The sequence below is a fragment of the Lonchura striata genome, chromosome 20 (genome assembly GCF_050655825.1).
Source record: "Lonchura striata isolate lonStrDom1 chromosome 20, ASM5065582v1, whole genome shotgun sequence".
In the NCBI taxonomy this organism is placed as follows: domain Eukaryota; kingdom Metazoa; phylum Chordata; class Aves; order Passeriformes; family Estrildidae; genus Lonchura; species Lonchura striata.
Genome location: NC_140722.1, coordinates 11,152,242 through 11,175,371, shown reverse-complemented (window position 1 = coordinate 11,175,371; position 23,130 = coordinate 11,152,242). Strand labels below are relative to the sequence as shown.

General features: G+C 41.5%; 1 protein-coding gene across 1 annotated transcript in view; it reads right to left on the bottom strand.

The window, feature by feature from the left end:
* Positions 1-22,876, bottom strand: part of TAF4 (TATA-box binding protein associated factor 4) — a 36,193-nt gene extending 13,317 nt beyond the window's left edge. The window contains exons 1-4 of the mRNA XM_021553540.3: positions 22,487-22,876; positions 19,441-20,529; positions 1,980-2,146; positions 1,127-1,246 (exon numbers count right to left, since the gene is read on the bottom strand). Of these exons, the coding sequence (XP_021409215.1) occupies positions 1,127-1,246; positions 1,980-2,146; positions 19,441-20,529; positions 22,487-22,802 (1,692 nt within the window). The 5' untranslated portion in view covers positions 22,803-22,876. The remainder of the gene's footprint in view (positions 1-1,126; positions 1,247-1,979; positions 2,147-19,440; positions 20,530-22,486) is intronic.
* Positions 22,877-23,130: the final 254 nt, after the last annotated feature.

Sequence of the window (23,130 nt, the reverse complement as noted above, 5' to 3'; positions counted from 1 at the left end):
TCATTCATGGGATGGGCTTCCAACACTCCAATTATTAACAACAACCCAGTCTGACAGACAAGTTCCTGCCAAGCTACAACTGACACCCAGAATGTTCACAAATAATTTGTAAACTTGTTCTTTATATAAAGATGCACAAAAAAAGAGGTTCCCCTGCTGCCAAAGCTAACTTTCTTAGTATTTTAGGAGAAACTAAGGGAGACAAGGATTTAATTTGTCTTTTTTTTTAAATCAGGATAAATGAAGTCCATAGTGTGCTCATTACAGCACAAAATATGCAGATGGAATGATGGTGGGTTTTTTTTTCCTGTATAACAGCAGTGCAAATTAAGGAGACTCAGTTAGGTAAATTAACTCTTAGATCTAGAAAGATCACTGGCATAGGGAAAGGCTCTCTGAGGGGAAAAAGGTTAACTGGATGCATAGCAAAACCTGCATGTTTTAAATTAAAACTCTCTAATCCTGTCTACTCAAAGGATGAAGAAAGCACAATGAGGCAGATTAGGCGACAGCAATCATATTGTATCACCGCTGCCTGGAAGCAATGTGGAGAATTTCACACTCTTACACTGCTTTTTAAACTCTTTACATCTCAAAAAAAATGTCCAAGCAAGCCCAAAATGAATAGAGGCCAGCCCAGACTGACATCAGTCTCTCTGTGAGTTATCGGTCTCCAGAAGGACACAGACCAAAGCAGACTCATGTCAAAGGGAGAAGGTTTCAGGATGAGAAGGCTGCCAGTGCAGGCATCTTAGCAATTGTAAATTTTGCTGCAGAATTCAGAGGACTGCAGATCCATCACAGGAATAACACTACAGCCCCAAATCCAAGGGGAATTCTTGTCACTTCCCTTAAGCAGGAAGGATAAAGTATTTTATTTTAGGCAGCTCTGTGACTGTACAAACTACAAACACAATACCTTTAAATGGAGATATGTACAGGTGTAATACGAAATAATACCAACATACATATAAAAAATTATACCTGTACATCCAAAATATATGCACTGAAACCTGCAGATGTTTTAGACAGGCTAATCCAGAAGGTATTTCTTCCCTGCACTGAACAATTGCATTTCCTGTGTGCCTGGCAGTCTCATGCACACATCACTTCCCTACACACTCACTTGCACAACCGGGGGACGCTGCAGCGTTGTCGTGGGTTGCACTGTTGTTTGAGCCTGAGACACTTGTTTGATGATAGTAGTTGGTGTCACCTGCCGTGCAATAATGGGTGTTCCTGGAGCCTGGGGAAGAGGGAAAAAAAAATCATAAACACATCAGTGCCTATATTAAATACCAACTGCTTTATCTAGTGTTCTGATTCTGCATTATTACAAACAGCAAAGAATGCATCTGAAGCACAAGACTCCAAGAAGGTTTTTCAGTCTTGAACTTAATGCAACTGTCAGAATCTTGGAGTACATATATCCATATCATTTTCTTTTAGTCTTGTATTTATTCTGAGAAGAGTTGTACACATTAACCATATATGGTCTTCTTTATATCAAAGTTTTCAACTTAATGAGATTCAGACATGTAAAAATATTTTTGATGAGTAACAGCCAAGCTGTAACAGAATTAAGAACAAAATGCAATGCCTATGCTTTGTGGAAAGTAGATTTCTATTAGCTATTTGGAAGAAATTCTTGGCTATGAGGGTGATGAGGCCCCAGCACAGGTTGCCCAGAGAGGTGTGGACTCCCCATTCCTGGGAAGTGCTCCAGCCCAGGTTGGCATGGGGTTTGAAGCAACCTGGTCTAGTGGAAGATGTCCCTGCCCATGACAGGAACTGGATCAGCTTTAAGGCCCATTCCAAGACCTTTCCAACACCAACTATTCTGAGAGTCTATGAATCTATAAAAAGTCTGTACATCCCAGTTAGATCTATGGTTTCTTTACTAATATCACACCTGACTTTCTCACGTATTCTGCACACGGAACAAGACAGTTTTTAGCAGCACAGCTGGCTGGACTGACCTGCACTGTGGATATCTGCACTGGGGGTGCACTGGTAGGTGTAGCAGGACGAGGAGTCAGAGTGTTCTGAGGCTGAGACTGGGCGTGTGCCTGTGCCTGCATCTGTGCCAGGGCTTGCTGGGGGATCATCAGCAGCTGCCCGTTCTCACTGCGCACCAGGACCATGCCTGCAAAACAGAGAGTGGTCAAGGAACACATCCTTTGCAAATATCAAAGAGCATATTTTTATGTTTGTTTTATTTTTATCCAAGTTGGATACATATGGAATTAGTGTACTGCTGAAGGACTAGGCAGCTAACAAGAGAGGTTTAGAATAAAAGCAAAATACCCAGCTGCATTATGGTATTTTGTGTTGAATAACTTAATTTCAGAAATACTCTAAATGCTCAGTATAGTGTGCATCTAAACACAGCGAGTTGTTATCTGCCCTAACCACAAATACTCTATGTGACTTGAAGTTAAAATGAGTAATCCTGTAAAAATCCTACCTGCTTTTTTCTAAGAAATTTATGAGACACCACAAATAAAAAAAATCCTGCCATTTGGCGAGATTCCTGTTAGTTTGTCTTTAAGAGAGGAAGAAAAATAATCAAACCTAGGCTTCACTACCAACAGCAACACAATTGTCTAAGTTCTAAATTAATTTCCCATAACCAATTTAGTAATGAAAGTGGCTATAAAATCATAATCTCTCTCATGTGCATCAGCAACAGACTGTACTGTGCCATGTTACACCCCAAATGAAAAATAAAACAGAGAGGGAAATGAGGAAGTCATTCCCTGCTCAGTCACTCAGATCAATACACTTAACCCCACTGGGTAGCTGTAGGGAACCAGATTTTAACAGGCAGATTTTCAGATGTGATTCTCTCTTCCTTGAAGACACAAATAGGACCTGGACAACATGAACTGTTTGCCAAGAGCTCCTTCATTCAGCTTGCCTCACTTAGTCCCTGAGAGCCTCAGGACCTCATCAGTCCTGAAAAAGCCACCTAAGGAAACAAACTGGGCACTCAAAATTAGTTGGCTATTCTGAGCAGCTACAGGAAGAGCCCTCGCCATGAAAATCAAGAGGCACTAGTGAAATCAGAAAGTTTTTCTGAAGTGTTGTTCAGTGAATCAAAAGCCCATACATGCTCCCCGACAATATCTGGAGATGTGGTCTATTGCATTTCAGAGCATGACTACTTCAAAAGAATCAAGCTTTTATTTGCTTTTCTATTCTGGTGAAGTGCTGAAATGTTTACAGACAACGCCTTAAACAGTTTTCTTGGACAGTTTTACAAGTAAACTGCGAAAATTAATTTACTGATTTCTAGAAAAATGAGTTCAAAAGAAAAGCCTTAGTTGATTTACCCGTAATTTTTCCTTACACTCTCTACATTAACTCTCTTTTAATGAAGCACAATCACACAGAGATGTTAAACTAGTTTACATCCAAAATGTGACTTTCCATCACAACTTATTTAGAAGTGTTAAGGTGGGATGCACAAAGTGCTATGGACAAGTGTTGTATCTAGAAACAAATATCTTCAAAGTGATTTTATGTAGGAAAGAAGGAGGGGAAGAAACTTACTTATTATCTTGCAGACTGTAGAAGTAAATACTTTTTGTTTAGCTGTCAGGTCCAAAAAACTATTTTTCCAAGCCATTCCAAAAAGTAAGGTCTCTTCTCCTGTAACTTATGTAGGGAGAAGTATTTCCTTTAAAACAGCAAAGGCATACACCCCACCACCTCTTCTTAGGAGAACCTTAATAGCAAACACAGAGCTTCATCCTGTGGGCTGCTCACTGGAACCATCACTACTTTCTCACCACCACCCTAACACTATAGGGAAGGAGCTACTGACAAAAGACAGAGAAACGGAACATTTTAAAGACTACAGAATGACCTGCTACTACATCAATCTCATTCCTGCACCAAAAGAATCTGGCATCCTCTTCAGTCTGCAAACATAAAATCTTGGGAAATTAACTCACATTGCCCATTTTTGTCATCCCTCATAACGATCAGCTGAAGCAGCTAAATGCTGAATCGGTGGAAATCTTCAATATTATAAACTAAATCATCAGTTCAGTGGAAATCTGATTAGAGGAGCTATTTTCAAGTCAACATCAAATATTAAGGCTTTTTGAGTATTTATTTAGTTTATAGGAACTGAAAAGGCCCCATGCAACTACCTATGCCCGAGCTTTCAGAAGTCCTTAAATGCCACAACTACACTGACATGCCACAACAAACCCTTTTCCCTAAACTTCACCAGTTTGGGAGTTCCATAAGGTATCCCATAATTAATGTGCCACCCAAATTCTTCAAAGAGTTACACATTTTTTCCTGACAGAAGCAACATTAGAAATGCTAAGTCTGGTTTTGGATGGGGTGGTGTGTTTAAACTTCTTTTCCAGTGCAAAAGTGACTGAAGTTTGCAAGCCCTAAGCCAAAGCAGCTCCCTTGCAGATTAGACTTGGATGGCATCAGGCAGTGGTGCAGAGCTCTGTGATACCTGCTCCTGTCTCCAGCCTGACACACCCATCCGTCTCAGCAATGTGTCTGCACCACACACCAACATTCCAGTACAGTCAACTTACTGCTTTGTTCCCCAAAATATGAATGAGAGAGAAAAGATGGGAAATAACCACACAGTGAAGGTTCAATACCCCTGAAGTGCAAGCACAACATCTGAACAATGAAATATTCTCCCTGAGCTACATGCAAAATTAGAACATGCCTACACATTAACATAACACAACTGCTGAAACAGACAGTTGAAAAGCATATTAATGTGAGCCTTAGAAAACATATCAAGAAAGTTCAATTTTTGGCAGCAGACAGACAAAACAATCATTTGTAATTCAAACCCTGACTCTAAGCATTACCCTGTTAGATTTCTAACTCCAGGAAGTCTGAAGTACTTCTTTCAAGTATTGAAATCATAATAAAAAGTAACTCATACAAAGCCACATTTATATCTGTCGTTATTTTAATAGTTCTTTCATTCCCACTCAAATTTGATACACAGTTATTTTTAATGTATATAGTTTCTAATATATCATTAAGTCAGCCTCTACCACTGATAAATTCCTGTGCACACATACTACATACAAACATAAAGACAATTACTACCACCTGACTAGTCCTGCACAAACTTTAATGACAGTATGATGATGTGAGATATTTACCTGCTTGGAATGTTAGCTTGTTGGTGTCTGTGTGACTTTGGAAAAGGTGTAAAAATTCATAACATGATGGAGAACTTAAATTTCTGTGCAGAAATTCTCCAGTACCATAGTGTGCAGGCAAGGAATACAAAATACCCCTCCAGCTTGATGGGAATTCTTTAAAAAGGGAGATGGAGCTGCTCTCTGAGCTTCTCTCCACACGATCCAACTACCAAGACTCTTTTCCAACCCAATTAGCTAAAAAGGAACTCACTAACCCAAAACTACACCCAAGCTGGCATTAAGTGAATTTTCAGTGAAGTTCAGAAGGGTCATTGGAGATAACTTGATTATGAATTAAAAACAAAAGTCCCATTTATCTCCTACTTCTAAACAAAATCACTGTGGGACTGTAACACCCCCTGTCCCCATCCATACATGAATCTCAGTTAACAATCCATGACAATGGAGAAGAGGAAGGGTTGACAGCCACATGTGTAGAAAAAGAAATTTCTTTCCTGAACTTAAATTTTAAATATTTAAATACAGGAAAGTATCATAACCTCAAACTCCAATGCATAAAGCTGCAAATGCTGAATGAACAAGGTCAGAACTGACTACAGGTACTAGAAGACAACTAGAATTGTATAACTTATCTCACTGTTTAAATTAAATTCAGCAACATATTTAAAGATGGAAAACATCTTTCTGTTTTATCAAGTTTTTGTTCCTGGATTAATGGATTAATTACTGTTTGAGATCAAACAGCTAATAAACATAACTGGAAACGCTTTATTAGAAAAAGGTAACAATAAAACTTAGCCATTTAAAATATCTTTTTGCCTTCTTTTTCCTAGAAAGTCTGATAATGTGTACTCTAATATCATATTCATTATTAAAATGCAAACATTCAAGAATTCTTTCCAAGTATCTCATTAAAAAACTAATTAAAATTAAAATTAATTACCATTTTTGTTAGAAGTTAGCTGCTTAAGAGAATCCTGAAAGAGGTTTATATTTTAGTTTGAATTAAACAATTCATCATGGCTCCAAATGAAGGATTAACAAACTTAGTTGGCTGTTTCTGATGCCAAAAAGACTTGTGTTCCTGACCAGTGCAATAGTCACCTCAAATGTTCTTGCTGTGAAGACCTTCCCAGATCAATCCTGTTTACAAGACTGTTCAGGATAGAAAATGCCATCATTTATGTGATGTAGTTGCATGATTCTGCAGGGTCATCTTTGCCTCTTGCTTATTTGTAATTCTATTTGCTAATGACATTTCCATTTATAAAGTGTTGCGCTTTGGGGTTTTCTCTTTGTTAGTGTTTTTTCATTTAATAAAACATGTAAAATCATGTGCTGGAATAAAAAGTGAAGAGTTCTGGCCATTGGACATACCAGAAAAACACAAACCAGACTTATTTTCTAATGCTTTCCTCTTCCTTCTTTCTTTGAAATGTGGCTTGGCTTAACAAAGACTGAAGAAAAAAATTAACAGAATTATAAGACTAAAAAATATTTTGTAGCCTTTGGAGACCACTCTGATTTTCTGTGTAATTCCAAAGACATACACCTTTCTTTTTAGAGAACCCCTATATCCATAAAACAAACCAAACTAAAAATAGTTTCCTGATTTGTTACCATTTTTCACTGGTAAATCTTGAGTAGTAATATTTATAGGAGCTGGACTTTCCAGTGAGGGAGATAAAAACATCTGCACACACAGCAGCACCTTCACATCAGTGTTCTGAGGAAGTGCACAGTCCTGCAGTGTCACTTCTGACAGCCACACCCAGCAGGAGGCCACTCCAACAGCAACATATCCCAGTGTCACCTCCATATCCCAGTGTCACCCCTCAGGACAACGCTCCATATCCCAGTGTCACCCCTCAGGACAACAGCAACACATCCCGGTGTCACCTCTAAGGACAACACTCCATATCCCAGTGTCACCGCCATATCCCAGTGTCACCCCTCAGGACAACACTCCATATCCCAGTGTCACCCCTCAGGACAACGCTCCATATCCCAGTGTCACCCCTCAGGACAACGCTCCATATCCCAGTGTCACCCCTCAGGACAATGTTCTATATCCCATGTCACCTCTCCATGTCTCAGGGACTCCATCCATACCATGGGGACACACTGAGGAACTCCATCTCCAGTTAGCAAGTTCCTCATTGAGGACAGAGCAAGGTGTGCTCGTGCTTCTCACAGGGCTTGACAGTGTACAATGATGAAACTCCCACCTGTGAAACACAAACCCTACACAGGACACTATCTGATCCCAAGGGACATCATCTCTCTTTGTGATGCACACACTCAACAGAAGAACAGAAGATTCAAGCTCACAGATATTGCTTATTACCCACAATGTAGTTCATGGTTAATCCAGATCAAGTCAGAATCATTACTAAGAATCTAGACTTTTAGTAAGTTGTTTTTTTCTGAGACATAATAGACGAATTAATGGATGAATGATCTTGAAAGTGCATTGAGAATAACCTTTCCTAGTCTCCTGAGGAAATTGTCTTCTTAAAGTAAAAAGGTAACTATAAACTTCCAAAGAGAAAGCAAACTGGGGTCAGGGAGAACTGTTAGGCAGCAAAGAATCAATAGACACACATGCTGGTGTTCAGAAAATGTCCAAGCCTGAAAGAATAACCAGAGGACTGATCCTTCTGGTGTAGAAAACCAAAGTCCCTACAAACATCTCTAGAAACGGAGGTTATGGATCATACAGTGCAGAGACATCCGACAAACCTTCAAATTCTAACTAGATTTGCCAGGGAAGTTCACTAAGAGGTTATCTTCACGTTAAAGCCCTTTGGGCCTTAAGCTCTTGAGCACACACTCATTTGTGGCAAGATGCTGCAAATGTTTGACATGGCAGAAAAATCTGACAGTAATCCTAAGTGGGCTGTGCCATATTAGCAGGAGAAAGCTTTATGAGAGAATCCTTTTGCTATTGTCAGAAGAGATTCTGTCGCAACAAAAGAGAAAGTAAATGTGTGTGTAAGGTTATGCAAGTTATCACACATACCACAAAAACCATCTAAATAAAGCCAAGGGGCTGAGTCCATGCTCTGTAACTGATTGGATCAGGTTACACAGGGACCCAAGAATGACAAAACCCTTATAAAAGGACAAAGTTTTAAAGATTTTTCCAATGCAAAAATGCTGGAATACCAGAGTGAAAGCTGGAGAAAAAGACAGCTGCCAATACAAGCTAAAGGAAGAGCTTGCAGTGTAAGTGGTATATGTGACAGGGTCCTTTACTGCAGAAAAGGGAAAGATAACCTGGTACAGACATCAATGCTGTCCAACAATTCACCATTCCTCCTCTTCCAGTAATTGATCCACCAGGAAAAACTCTCACTCTACAGAAATGAAAGCCCAAGGAAAGAACCAATTGAAGTCTACTAGTCCCCTGCAGCTCCGTGAAAAACTGGATCATTAAGGAAATCTTCCCTAACACTAGACAGTTTATAATAGATTTAGAATTATCTACACACATTAAAGAGCAGCCTCTGTAACAAACCAGCTCATGAAGGACCATCTAGACACCAACTCATGAGAAACAGGGATTACAAATCAAGATGAGTAGAACAGAACTGTAAATGGTAAAAGTGTGGATTAGCTGTTATTGAAGACACACTACTTTGTACCTGAGGAGAAGCATGCACCACTGTTAAGTATATATTAGATATACTTAAGTTTAGTTGCCTAGAACCTCAGGAGACCTGTTCTGCACAAGTCCAGAAAAAATTCTACTTGAACTTTCTTGCCAAAGCCCTTGAATTCACCAGCAATCTGAGCTTTCAAGTTTTGTCAACAGACATGGTTGTTCCGTGGTTGTTGATTTCTATAAAGACGCCTTCGTTCCACAAGGATAAGCACAGTGCCTAAGGAGAAGTCTCCATAGTGCAGGGATCAGGAGGTATCAGCAAACCCAACAGCTCAAAGTGACCCCTTGACCATGTGAGACTGCAGCTGCTCCAGAAGTGGCTGCCCTGCACTGGCATGACGAGATCAGGCTGCACAAACACAAGGCAGTGGTAGATATGTTCCCTGCTCAGCTGCAGGCTCTATAAAACTGCCAGGCAGTGACAGAGCTGTCCAGCACACGGGACAAACCTGTGCTAATTCCTTCATGCCTTGCTCCAGAGCAATGGGCACCCCAAAGCTGGGAGGCTGAGGTTCTGCACACAGCTGTGCTGAGCACACAGGACACACTGTGCCCAATGGAAGGAACTTGTTAAATGTTCAGCACCTGCTGCACTGAAGGTGTGCTACAGCTTTCCATGACAAAAACAAGGCGTGACTATTAGGTGTTGCTTCAGAGCACCTCTAATACAAAATACCTGGAGTTTCTCTGGACAGGCACTGAAGACTGGCATGGCACAGAGTTTTAGACAGGAACTACAAAAGCAAATTCCATTTCCTTTTCAATTCATGTCACTCTGGAGTAAAGGAGAATTCCACCCTAAAAGTTAAGATACAACATACAACTGCAGCACTTCACTGCTGGCTAGCACTACTCAATCCAACGTGCACACACAGATTCCAACCAGCCATTATTGTCCCAGAAACATTAATTCTTCAACAGCTGATTTAGAATTGCTGTCAAAACAGGTGAAAGATATGTTTGCAAATATCTGCAAGAATCCTCACTGCAGTGCACAGAAAGTGCATTTTGTACAGACCAGGTACAAAAGTTCACATTATGAAAAGCTACCTGTTTTTTCTTATAGAAGAGTCAACAGACAAAAACTCAATTTAATTTTAAAAACTTTTGCTTACTTGCTTACTATGCAAGAGTTCAGTTTCAAACAACACAACTGTACTGTCTAAAACTGTACTGTCTAAAAGGTAAAGAAGCAAATCATTTGTAAAGTATTGATTCACAAACCTTTTAAGAATATAGTTAAAGGAATAATGTCATGTTGGAATGCCAAAAAGACACTGCATTTAAGAGTGATGCCATATGTAAAAAATCTTACCTGCTCATTTGAAGAGCTGTGTAAGAATTGCTCTGGGAAATACATCATTTTATATAGCAACAATTGACAAATGCTTCAACAACAATGTGATTTGAAACTATTTTGACTTCTCTGGAAAGCTAAATTCCTTGAAAGTGTATTAACGTTCCTTTCTAGTCGAGGATACCAAGTTAGAATACCAGAGTGCTCTGTCAAATTGCAACCCAATCATCACACAAATCTGTCTGATCTCGAAACAGCTAAGAAAAACACTATCAAGAGCTAAACCAATTGCTTTAATTATTGATCTCCAAGCAATTCAGATGTAGCTCTGCCATTAATTTCAATATACTTAAATCAACAACAAAGCAATTATACCAAATCAGATTTGGGTTTGAGAAAGGAAGACACAAAATAAAGTGTCACTAATTCTTTACCTCTGTTATTTTCAATAGGAGGCTTTAAAACTCAACCTGTTTTTATTTGTGACAATTTGTCTCTACCAAGGTGTGTCAACATTAGTGCTGTTCAAGCACCTGAAGAAATGGGAATGGCCGTGTTACTTTGCATTTATTACAGGTCTGTACAGAAATACTTAATGAGGAATAATGCTTTAAATCAATGCTTTCTTCCTTCAGAATGCAACAGCCTCAAACAGCTAAGTTCATGAGAAATACAAAGAACACATTTCTTTAATTTGTCCCCACGGTGAATGCCCTACTCAAGGTACACACTCCTTGTAATTTTAGCTGATGCCACTTTTTCAGCTGAAGCTGTGGAGTCCCAGAGCTAGACAATTCCACCGACTGACAGCTCCCCAGGGCAGCCTCAGCACAAACACTCCCCACATCCTCCTCTGTGAATTCATGCCTCTCTCACTGCCCATACAGAATTATTCTGCTTTGAGAATATGCCAAACCCTACGCCTGCAAGTTCAATACAAACCATCAACGGGGACATGATATTACATGCCATTTGGCTGATAGCTCTGCTTTTGCAGTTAGTCTGAACACAGAAGGAGAATTATTTTCACACCTGTAAACTTGAATTCAGAGCACTTTTCAACAAAATCAGGTTTCGTTTTGATTTTTACTAACCATCAAATGCACAGTCCTGAGTAATGACTAAGCTTAATGACTGGGTATGACTAACACTTATAAATAATTAGTGCCTTTTCTCCCCCTCCCCCATGGAGGACAGGGAAGGAAAGAAAATCAAAGGATACACTAGTAAAAAAGGAAGAAAGAAAGGAACTAAGAGATTGAATCTCAATGCATGAACACTTGTATATTCTTCTAATCCACCCTTAATACTACTGCAAACACGATTGCATGTATGTCTGTTAAAAACTACTAACTCCTCATGCATGTCTTAACTTCCACACAGTTTAGTCACTGTCAGCCTCCCTACTCCAGATTCTTCTCCCACACTGATCCCTCCACAAACACTCTTCTGGTCCCCTCCTTTGACTCTTCTACCACAGGTGCTACAATTCCTCAGTGCTACTCCTTGGAGCTGGCCCTTGTGACTCATGTGAGCACAACTGGTCCCACTTGCCACACCACGACTCAGGCTGAAAGCACCTGATGTTATTACATTGGGAGAGAGGCTCTGAATCGAACCCTCTCTTAAATAAATACTTGATTAATAAACTGAAGGAAGGTGTGCAGACAACTTAGTACAGCCTTGCTGCCCCCCAAACCCTCTCAGAAAGACCCGAGCATAGCACACACCTCATTGTTTGGATTTTGTTTATACTCTGATATCTAAAGCACACAGTTTTCAACTGCACTGGTTGTCAGCACAGTCTATCCAGCACATGCTTTATTCTGCACAAAAGCACTGTGATAGCTTTTAACAGTTCAGCTACTCTCAGAAGCATATATTAATCAAGTTATAATCGTAAATTGGACCATTTTTACAAGAGGAGCTTACTCAATTCAATACAAATCCTAGGACAGTCATGTCAGTCAAGTAAAACTATTACACACTGCTATGAGTTTTATGTTATTCGTTGTCTAGGTACTGATATGTGTTACTGAAAAATACATTTTAGTAAGGTATTTTAAGGGAAAAACCATCAAAATTAAGATACATAGCATTCATAAATTACAACTCAAATTTATAAACAGAGATCTACCATGGCAAAAAGTTACTTAATTTTCATCAGAATTCTTTTCCAAGTCCCACAAAGTTACAGACCCAAAGATCAGCTACATTTGTACAACACCTTAAGAAAGCTCTACTGAGGTGCTGAACATATCTCACTGCAGGTATATCAATTCCTTATAATTATCACCTCTTTCTTGATTACTGATAATCTATATCATTATACAGTGACAATAATCAACATTTTGTTCTCACAAAAATATTCTATATTTAAAAAACCCTTAAAGGCATAAATAAGATCTCAAGGACAATTATTATCTTTTACATGAAATATTATGCTAAAGACACCTGAAGATAATTATTCCAAGAGAGGAGGTTTGTCATAAAAAACAGGCTCTCAGTTGAAACACCTGCACCTCCAGAAGACAACCAGCATTTCTGGGAAGAAACTCCCTCAGATTAGAACTGGTGTAAAAATTTCCAGAGTAAGGCAAGTTAAAACTGTCCTAGAAGATTTAAAACAAAACAAAAAAAAAGCCTCATTAAAAAAAAAATACTCAATCTGAAATATGGATGATCACACAATCTTTACACCTGTTTAATTACAACCTGTACACAGACCAGGCTGTATCAGCAAGTTTGCTTCTCTTACAAGGAAGCAGATACAAAAGGGCTGATACAATTATTTGCACACAGGAATAGACCTGTGGCTGTGCAAAGAAAAAGCCCTTTGTCACCTGTGAGCAAGATTCTCTCCCTAGAGTTTGGCCTGCTTTCACACAGAGCTTTAGGGTTCATAACACACCTGAAATAACTGTCCATTATCCAGGACTAAAACCTCCTCTCTGTCATTGTGATAGATACATGTGTTTCGCTTCAGTTATGAGAAACTGTATTTTCAATATTCTTATCTTTATGCCACTACCTCTCCAAATACTATTTGGATAATGTGCTACCAAAGCTAAACTTGCTAACAGTCTTACTAGCAAAAGCCTTTCTTCCTTACATGAAGCAATAGCAACAAATTCAAGAAGTTTCAGACAGATTAATGGAGTTGCAAACATTCATAAAGTTTCAACACAAACAATAATCTTGACAAGAGTAGCTATTTTAAGGTAAAAATTATGATTTTGAGTATTTCTGACCAAAAAATGAACACAGTAACAAAAAATTTTTTATGTGTTAAGTGACTTCTACGTCCAGTTCTTTCCAAGCAGACTCAGTATTGATCACACAGTTTTTACATAAAGCAACCTTTCCACACACCAGTGCTTTCTTTTTCCTTTATAGGAAATCCTATATCAGGATTTTCCTGATATAGTTTAAATATCAGTATTTTCAACTGTGTTCTAGAACTATTTCATAATTTTTTTTATAATTATATTTACATATCATTTCCCAAAACAGGGAAGACAGACAACAGTAAGAGTTCTCACACCAAAATACTTAATTTAAGAGTTTATGATAGAATTTGTCCCTGATCAGTGGCCCAAACTCATGCATTTTCACCTCAGTTTGCAGCATCCCCTGTTAGAAAGGGATTCAAGTCCTGGGCAACATTCAAATTTGTGGTCCTCAAACCAAGAAGGTTTCACAAGCAACCTGTTTAAATTTCCAGAGATGGAAAACATGTAACTTCTTGCAGAGTGCAAAACACTTCAAAAGAAATAAATCACTTCTGGTTATTGACCAATAATCTTTATCACAAGCTTAGAGATACCCAGAAGACCACAAATTGAAGATCATACAGAAATATCCATACATACACTTCCAAAGGCTGTTGGGAACAGTATTTTTCATAACAGAACTGAACAATATGTAATCAGAGTTAGTAGCTTTCATAGCTTAACAGAATCACAATTATAGTCCCATTAGATCCCATCACTTAACAACACAGTCTGATCAGATGTGCACAACATCAAGACACTCTTTTTAACAGAACCAGAAAACCCTACTGCACAGCTCTCTGAGGCTCAGGTTCTTTGGGGTACAAAGACAAGCATGCAGGAGTCCTCAGTTATGGAAGGTGCAATGCGAACAAACACAACTTTCAGTCTGGTGACATATGGCAGATCTGATGTAGCAGATTCCAAATAAAGCAGAATGTTCCTTTTGCTGATGCATGATTTGAACATAAAATCCACCCTGCACGCAGAAGAGATCCACGGTCATCTTCCAGAAAGACAGATACTGCTTTACATGCCAAGTGTAGGACTCCCAAGCTCTAACCCTGGCAAAATATCGATTCTTTCATGGCCTTGGGCAAGTCTGAACTTCTCTAAGTTGCTCTTTCCCCCAGCTCTAAAGCAGAGTTTATACTACTTTATTTACCATCCACACAAGCAGGTTGCAAGGATTAAAGCATTTTGCAAAATGCTTTGAAAGTAAAACATACTGTAAGTAGTCTAAGAAACCCCCATTGTCATGGTGCATTGCAGACAGTATTTTTAACAAAATTGAGCCATGCCAACACAGTTAACAGGCATAATATTGGCAGCACATGCAACATACAGGGAAACTATAATGAGGATATGTTTGAACTCGCTTACTAGTCAGTGAGAAATAGAAACAACCACATTCCACTACTTCATAGTATTTCCCCTGTTCTTTTCTGTGTTCCTTATGGGATTCTGATGATTTCTTCATCTAATCCTAATTCCTTCAGGGACTTCTGGGGTACCTATTTCAAGTACAAAGCCACCCAAAGAATGAGGAACTCAGTATGAAAAAGTAACATAAATTTCTTGCTTTGATTCTTCTCAGTTGCCACTAGTCTCCATTTTTAAACACTCTCCTTTGCCCAACCACCTCCTACCCCAATTCCCAACTGAAGGAAATGGAATTACTCCTGCAGAAGTTATTTTTTCAGTAACTTCTGTTACAACTGCTGAAGTCAGAAGGACCCAAACCCATGCTTTAAATTACATGCTCAGGCAGTTTTCCCATCCTAAAGCCACCATAACCATGGCCTGAGTTAGACTCCTTCTTGGATAGTGAACACAAGCTGAAAACCAATCAATTTCTACAAAAAAGCCCCAATTTAACACCAAAGGGAGTTTTGAGCCTCTAAGGCCATGAAGGAACCCTTGAGCATGCATATTCATGTAGAACATCTTCCAGGATGTGCAGATGCAGAGCACAAACACTCTTTCAGGTTTCCTTTCCTTCTGGAAAGCGTCAATGATAAGTTTTAACCACTGCTAGAGTTCAGAACTCAGGAACATTCCACTGTTAAAGGGGCCCCAGCAGTTTCTCAGTCTACAAAAGGCCCATCCTATCCTCACCACAGAAAAGGCACATGAGATCCCCTTCAGCAACGAAGACATTTGTTGTTATCCCCTATCATCAGTTACTGGCAGATCCAACTGAGTTTTGGGAAAGTAATAAGGAAGTTTTATTTTTAGATACAAGGCAAAACAATTCTCTTCTACAGCAGCTGCAGAACTGCACCACTGCTAGTGGGAAAACTGGCCATGACTGTAGAAGCAAAAAAAAAAAAAAAAAAAAAAAGAAGACCAAAAACCATGATGACATCCCATCCTATCTGCTATCTTCAAACAAGACTACATGTCACCAAATCATATTTAATCAGGAAAATGCCAGTCTTTGTGATCAAGCCACCAAATTTTCATAGCTACTAAGAGTCATTCAGAAGGTAAATGAAAAGAGAGGGACAGAGGGAAGTGAAAGTTTCTAGATTTCAATTTAATCTAAGCTAGTAGAGAAAACTGTCCAGACTTACCTGCTCTGTGCTATTCTCACTGCATACATTCAGCACTCACCAATCTGCTCCTTTCTCTAAGCAGACATTCTAAAAACTTATTATGAGATATTGGCACATAAAGACAAAGGAGAAGACAGTAGCAACACAAGCTTGCAAGAAGAGAAATCAAATCTTTGACCCCCAAGCTGACAGTACTGCTAAGTAAGCATAAACTCATACACGTTGGGTTTGTACTACAGCACTCCTGGACAAGATGGGGTTTTCAAAAATTATTTTAAAGTATCCAAGTTTTGCCAATTTACAAGGTGATTCTACCCTGTGTCAGCAATGACCTCTAAACACTTTACACACTCTTACAATACAAAAGATAAATTTCAGTGCCTAATTCCAGTTATACTTTTCTGCAGACTTTTCTAAGCACCTCTAACCATGGAACACTGACTTACCACTTTAACAAACTCACTGATTTTCTGCCTCTTACCATATTATTGTACAAAACATATTTCTCATTACTGAAGTAGTCAGAAACAACAAGCTTCATTCAATTTATTTCCAGACAGTTTCAGCAGTGTTGCATCCTTAAGGCAGTATTATATAAACTTGTGTTCCCACCCCTTTACAAAATCATCTCACAATATTTCCATGTCTTTTCTAAGAGGGTATAAATAAGGTTATTTTGGGACTATCATTACCCAAATCTGTCCAATTGGAGAACAAAGTTCCAAGCACAGGTTCCTGAAGAAAAGACTAAGGACAACAGTCCTCTTCCTCAAAGATGTCAGAAGTGGAAAACCATCATTAATACACAGATACTCTCCAATAGCTTAGCTCCTTAGAGAAGAAATACACCAAAATCCAGTAAGGTCACAAAAATTACGGCCCACTGGCTCTTCAAACATCTCCAATATGGTCAGTCAAGGCTTGGTGCACAATTGCCTTGATGCAAAACAATGAATTAGTCTAATAGTAATATATTTTAAAGACCATTGATGGAGCTTATTTTTCACATGGTGTTTCAAAGAAAACATTTGAAACCTTGTAAAGTTTCTAATTTTCAAGTCCCAGCTTATAACTCCTGCTGACATTTTACATTCTGCTTTCCATACATGTGACACTGTAACTGTATTTTGGAGAGCTAGAAACAGTAATTCTGGGTAAGAAAATAACAGTAAAACATGTGCTGTCATGGTCAAACCTTCCATCAGAATTTTCTAAGTGTTTATAATTCTTGGTGTAAAAAGCTGTGTGCGTAGTGTGATTTCAAACTATTTCAAGCACTGTCTTAGAAACTCTTACTAGCACACACTATTAACTTTTAAAAACGAACTTGTGAATGCAAATTCGATGCATGCAGTAGATGCACAGCACACAGCCACTGTAGCTGCAGCTTCACACTACCAAATTGTCTCCAACAACCTGGCCTATGATGGTGTCATTTAAAATACAATCTCAAAAGCATAGCCACCTATTCTCCTTTCACTATGAGTGTACCTGCGCTCTGCTGAAGATCACAGCAGTTGCACCTGACCGGATTTGCAGAGGTGCTTGGCCCTTGTGCCTGAGAGATGTTTGGAAGAGTCCAGTACCCACCAATTCTTAAGTGTTTTGAAAGAGATGGTTTATGCAAAGCATTTTTAAAGCTGGTTACTTTTGCAAAGTATAAAAAACTAACTAATGTAAAAGAAAAAGAGATCTTTTTCAATATTAAGTCTGCCTTATCATGCAAGAACTCAGTTTCCAATCTCTATGTACCCAGTCACATATACCTACTTATTTTAAGTCATGCTTATTCTTTTGAAGTCATAAGTATTTCTTTAAGTGTAGGACAGAAAAAAAGTGCTTCATAAAAATCCAAGTGCTTAGAACCTGTATTGTTTTACTTTGATCTATGGAGAACTCCAAAGGAACAATTTATGGTCCAATTTTACTTTAGAACTGGCAATGCTGCTTCTAAGAGTAACACACTTCAGGATGCTGTGGCAGTCTGAAAACATCAGCTACCTGAAAAAAGGTTCCACTGGTCTCCATGGTAGTATTTTCCCTCATAATCAGTTTTATAATGCAGTACTAACAAAAAATGTAGGTATAAATGGCACTAGACTAAACTGGATCAATCCTTTGATACGATATGGCAATAAATACAATAAGGATTTTCCATCCTATCAATTTACAGGTTTCAAATCAAGCACCACAATTTCAAGATCTGAGTTTTACTGCTATTTTTTTAATTAGCAACATGTCATTCAAATTACTTATATATGAAATAATCTTTTTCAGAAAAAAAAGAGGAATATTTATACCAGTTAGTACTTGGATACTCAGAATGTTCGACAGACTTCATCAAACTACATGGCTTCATATACCACAGGTAGCATATTACACAAAAACACAGTGTTTAGTAACACAGCACATAATTCCTGATCTACTTTATGTGACAGGTGCATTGCTCTGAGGTTGGTCAGAAGTTCCAAGAGATGTATTTTACTAAGACCACCTACTAAAATAACCACCAATTTCATTCAGTGTTAGTAGCAAAATTCAATTAGCTGTTCTTTGCATACTGCCCTGAAAACAGGGAGCACTAAGAATCCAACCCTTGTATGTATTATTATGAGGACAGGAAGCAATGTGTAGGTTCACACAAGTATTTGCAGTTAAAAATCAAAGTGGATACAAGCAACAAGCCTGACTCAAAATAATAGCAAATATATAATATTAAATCTCCAAACCTGGGATATTTAAGGTGGGACGGAACAATCCTGAGCAAATAAATGCTTCTCATCCTGCTTTTCACTCATCCACTGAGTTAAGGACTAGATTCCTTGTCCAGAGATGCTCAGCACTAAGCATGAGACTAGCTACTACAAAAGCTGCAGCCCTAGACACAACAGGGTGAGGTAAGGACATAGGAAGTCTACCTTTTGTATCAGAATGCCAGTGACTAAAAAGATGATCATAAGCTTCAAATCTGTGAGTTTTTACGTCAAACTTTGAAGGTATTTAAAGCCAAAGTAGGTAGTTTTCTTGTGTTGTATCTGCTGCTTCTCTGCTCATGAGAGCTCTGTGGTACTGGGGGCATGCAGGGACAGGAGGGAACCGAGCAGCACATAAAGGTTACAAACTATTGACAAAACCACCTGAAAATTCAAAATGTCTTTTGTGCTAATGAAATAACATTTTATTATATAATGTTCCATTGTCACACTTTGGCAGTTTGCAGCTTCAGCTACACTCACATTGGAACAAAGATACCAGGCAGAATTATTTTCAATTACTGTTGAAAAGACTTTCTGGCCACCCAAAAATCAGACACTAAGTAGTGGAATGCTACTATGCTACTACTACTCAACACCAGACCATTCTCATTGTTGTATGTCATGACTTTTCCACAATTCACAATTAAATGGCACAGAATCTTACTTGATTACTTCCTCCCTGCAAGATACACACTTCCAAAATAAAGCCCCTCAATCCTCTGACTTACCTGGCGGTAACTGAAAATTCTGAATGTTAGTCGGATTCTGAGGTGGCTGAGGCAAACGAGGTGCTAAAACTGTAGGAGTCAAAGTTGCTCTGATTCCACTCGTAGTTGGTGTTGGAGTCCTTGGCAGACTTTGTGCCACTGTATTGGCAGTGCCTTTAGCCATTCCTGTGGGGGTGCCAGGAGCTGCAGGAGGTATCCCACCAGGGTTGGGAGCAACATTGGAGAGCCCAGCTTGCATAGTTTGCCCAATAATCATGTTACCCCCTGTAGTACTGGGCTGGCCAGCAGTAGCCAGCGTCTGCTGCTGAGATACTGCCTGAACTATAGTTTTAGGAGACTCAGATTTGATGACCTGCGTGGCAGGAGCTGCTGGCACACTGGAACCAGACTGGCTGTTCACAAGTGACGTCTGGAGGGAAACTCCAGATCCCACAGTGGCTGTGGCAACCGCAGGAAAACTCCCCACACTGATGGTTGAATTGATCACAGTATTGCTCCCGTTCTGAGTGGCCGCAGCAGCCGCAGCCACCGTGGGTCCTGCTGTGTGGATGGGGGGCCTCACCAGCGTTACTGTGGGCGCCCCAGTGCCAACGCTCGGCGGTGGCTGCGAGGAGATCACTGTGGGTGAGGAGGAGGATGCAGAGGACACAGCAGTATTAAGGAAAGAAGTCTGGATGACAGTGTTAGAAGCTGAGGGCAAAACAGCATTAACAGCGTTTCCTTTCCCCACAGATCCAGGTCCATTGTTAACGAGAGGGGCGACAGCAGGTGCAGGAGCGGGGTTGGCAGTCACAGGAGTCCCAGAGAAAGCAGCACTTCCTGTGTGGTGAGAGTTCATCACCACGTTACTCCCATTCAAAGTCTGCACCGTCGTGGTCCCAATCTTGCCATTCCTGGTGGACAAGGCAGTTGCCATGGTGCTGATAACCACCGATTTGCCCTGACTGAGGGTCCCTGGAGCAGCAGTGACTTCAGATCCTCCTGCTGCTGCAGTGGTGGTGCTGGTGCTCGTTGTGGTGGCTCCATCCAGAGCTGAAGTCTGGGACCTGGTGTTATGATTAATAACACCCCCCTGCACTCCTCCTGCCCCTGAAAAACAACAACGAAGTTACACAGAGCGAATGAGCAAGAAGAGAAGTCCAGCAAAGACAGAATGTTCTCCCTTATCACCAGGTCTTCTCCATCTCCCAAGCTGCCTGTCTGGAGCCACAAAAACAGGACAGAGTACAAACTGAACACGGCTTTGAAGACATATTCTTAAAGCCTCCAATATCCCACCAAAGACTGGCAGATTCAGTATTAATTGTAACAATTAATTGTAACACCCCTGCTTTTGACACTACAGTACAAAACAGGGAAAACAGATTTAGTATGAACCAAGGGAAGTAAGAAGATCATCTAAGACCTCCTCCCCATTCTGGAGCCTGACATCCCACTTAGAAACAGGACTGCAACTGCAAGGGGGGGAATGGCCATGGAAGACACATTATTAAGACATACTCCCTATACCCAGCACACATTAGTCTCTAATCCTGTCATCTCCTACAAAGTAAGTCAGTCAGATCAGGAGGCTCAGCAACAGCAAAATATGAAAAGTGAAAGGAAAGGAAAACATCAGCCCGGCAAGATAAGAAGTACTGCAAGGCCTGGAGCAGGTTTCTAGAAGACCCCTCTTCCTTATTACAGAATTTGCTCCAACAGAGCTGAAGTTCCCACAGCCAGAGATAGTTAAAAATAAATAAATAAAAAGCAAAGCTGGTTTTCAGAAGGGACAAGATGATGTAGCTTCTTGTCCTGAATAATCCTCATGCCCCTTGATAAGGCCTGGTGTTAGCACAAGTACAATCACACACAGTCCAGGTCCTGGCCCTAAGGAGACAGAAATGGGAAAAGAATAGTGACAGGCAGACACTGAGATGCACATTATAAGGGTCAAGGAGATCCTCCTAGAAGAGCTTCATCAATCATAACAGACGGTCTGTAGTATCTTCTTACACTTCAGCAAGACAAAATCAAAAATAAAAAAGGGGGGGGGAGGGGAGGAATTGCAGAGAGATTGTGGGGAGACATTTCTTTCAATCCCCCTGAAAAAAACCAGCTTCCCTCCATTCCCACGTAGTGAGCCCTCAGTCCCAGCCTTCACACTGCCCCCCTAGAAGCCTCAGGACACGAAGGGGGGTATATTCCCAGGCAGCTCGGGGGGTGGGCGGTGGGAGAAGGCGCTGTGCAAGGTGGGGTGCTGTGGCCTGAATTCCCCCCCTTGCCGGGACCCGGCGTTGTGACTACCCCCCCTTGAGGGCAGAGGAGGAATGGGAGGTCCCCATGCCCCCTCCGAGCCCCTGGAACAAGGGAGGGGGTGCGAGGGGAATATCAAGGCAGGCAGATATGGGGGGGAAGCATTTTGAGGGACTTCCTCCCCTTGAAATCCCCCCTCGCTTCCTCCTCTACAGGAAATAGGTGTCATGATTAATAACACCCCCTTCCACTTCAGCAACAGCGAAGGGGGAGGGGAAGGAGCATTTACACAGACAGCTAAGGCGGCATTATCAAGAGGGAATCCCCCCCATAACCTCCACCCCTGGAAAGGGAAGGGGAGCAATCACAGGCGGCATGGGAGGCACAGCCATGACCAAGGGGGTGGGCTCTGCCTCCTTCAGTCCCCGAGATTAACAGAGCCCTTTTACACTCCAGCAACAAGGGCAGGAAAAGCAGAGGGGACCGGCAGAGTCACGGACGGGCACTGCCGGCTCCTTCTGCGGGGCGGCTGCCCCCACACAGGATCCAACACCCTCGAGTAAGCACAGGCGAGGAGGGAAAATAAAGGGGAGGGAGCAGAGGCGCGGATACACACCGAGGGGGCATGATGAGGGGAGGCTCTCCCCCGTATGATCGATACCACCCTTTGCACTCCCGCTCCTGCCACAACGAGAAGGAGGAGAGAGGGAAAAGGGGGGAAAGCAGTGAGGGAAGGAGGCAGCGGGAGCCGGAGAGTGGGGGGAGGGGAGGGCCCCTCTCCCTCAGAGCCCCCCACCCCTGCCCACGTTACCTGCTTTTGTGATCTCTGGGGCACTCAGTCCCATCTTGCTGCCGCTGCTGCTCTCTGTTTGGACATTAGCATTGCCTCCTACTACTACTCCTCCAGGGCTGGGGCTAGGGCTGCTGCTGCTACTGCTGCTGCTCACAACATGGTTCCCCAGCAGCCCCCCAGCGGCCCTCAGGGGCTCCTGCGCCTTGTGGTGCTGGTGGTGGTGGCCGGAGGCCGCCAGCTGGGACTCCAGGGAGCCCACCAGGTCGCTCACCACCTTCTCATCCACCTCCGTGTTCAGGAAAACCTCATCCAGCAGATCCGAGCCCGCCGCCATCTTTTTTTCGGAGGGTTCCTGTGAGCGGCTCCCTCCTCCCCCCCCTCCCCTCTCACGGCTCCCTCCTCCCCCCGCCCCGCTCACACTCGGCCCCCCCGCCCAACAGCGCACGCGCGAGCGCCCGGCCCGCACATCACCGGCCGGGCAGGGATTTCGCCCGCCGCTGATTGGCCGGCGCCCGCCTATAAAAGGCCGTGCAAATGGCTGCGATCGCTTAGTTGGGAGTCGGGCGGCGGCGGCGGCCCCCCGGCGGCCGCGGGCGGGCGGGGGCTGCGGCCCCTCGGTGCGGCCGCGCCGCGGGTGCGGGGGGTTCGGGAGTCGCGCGGGG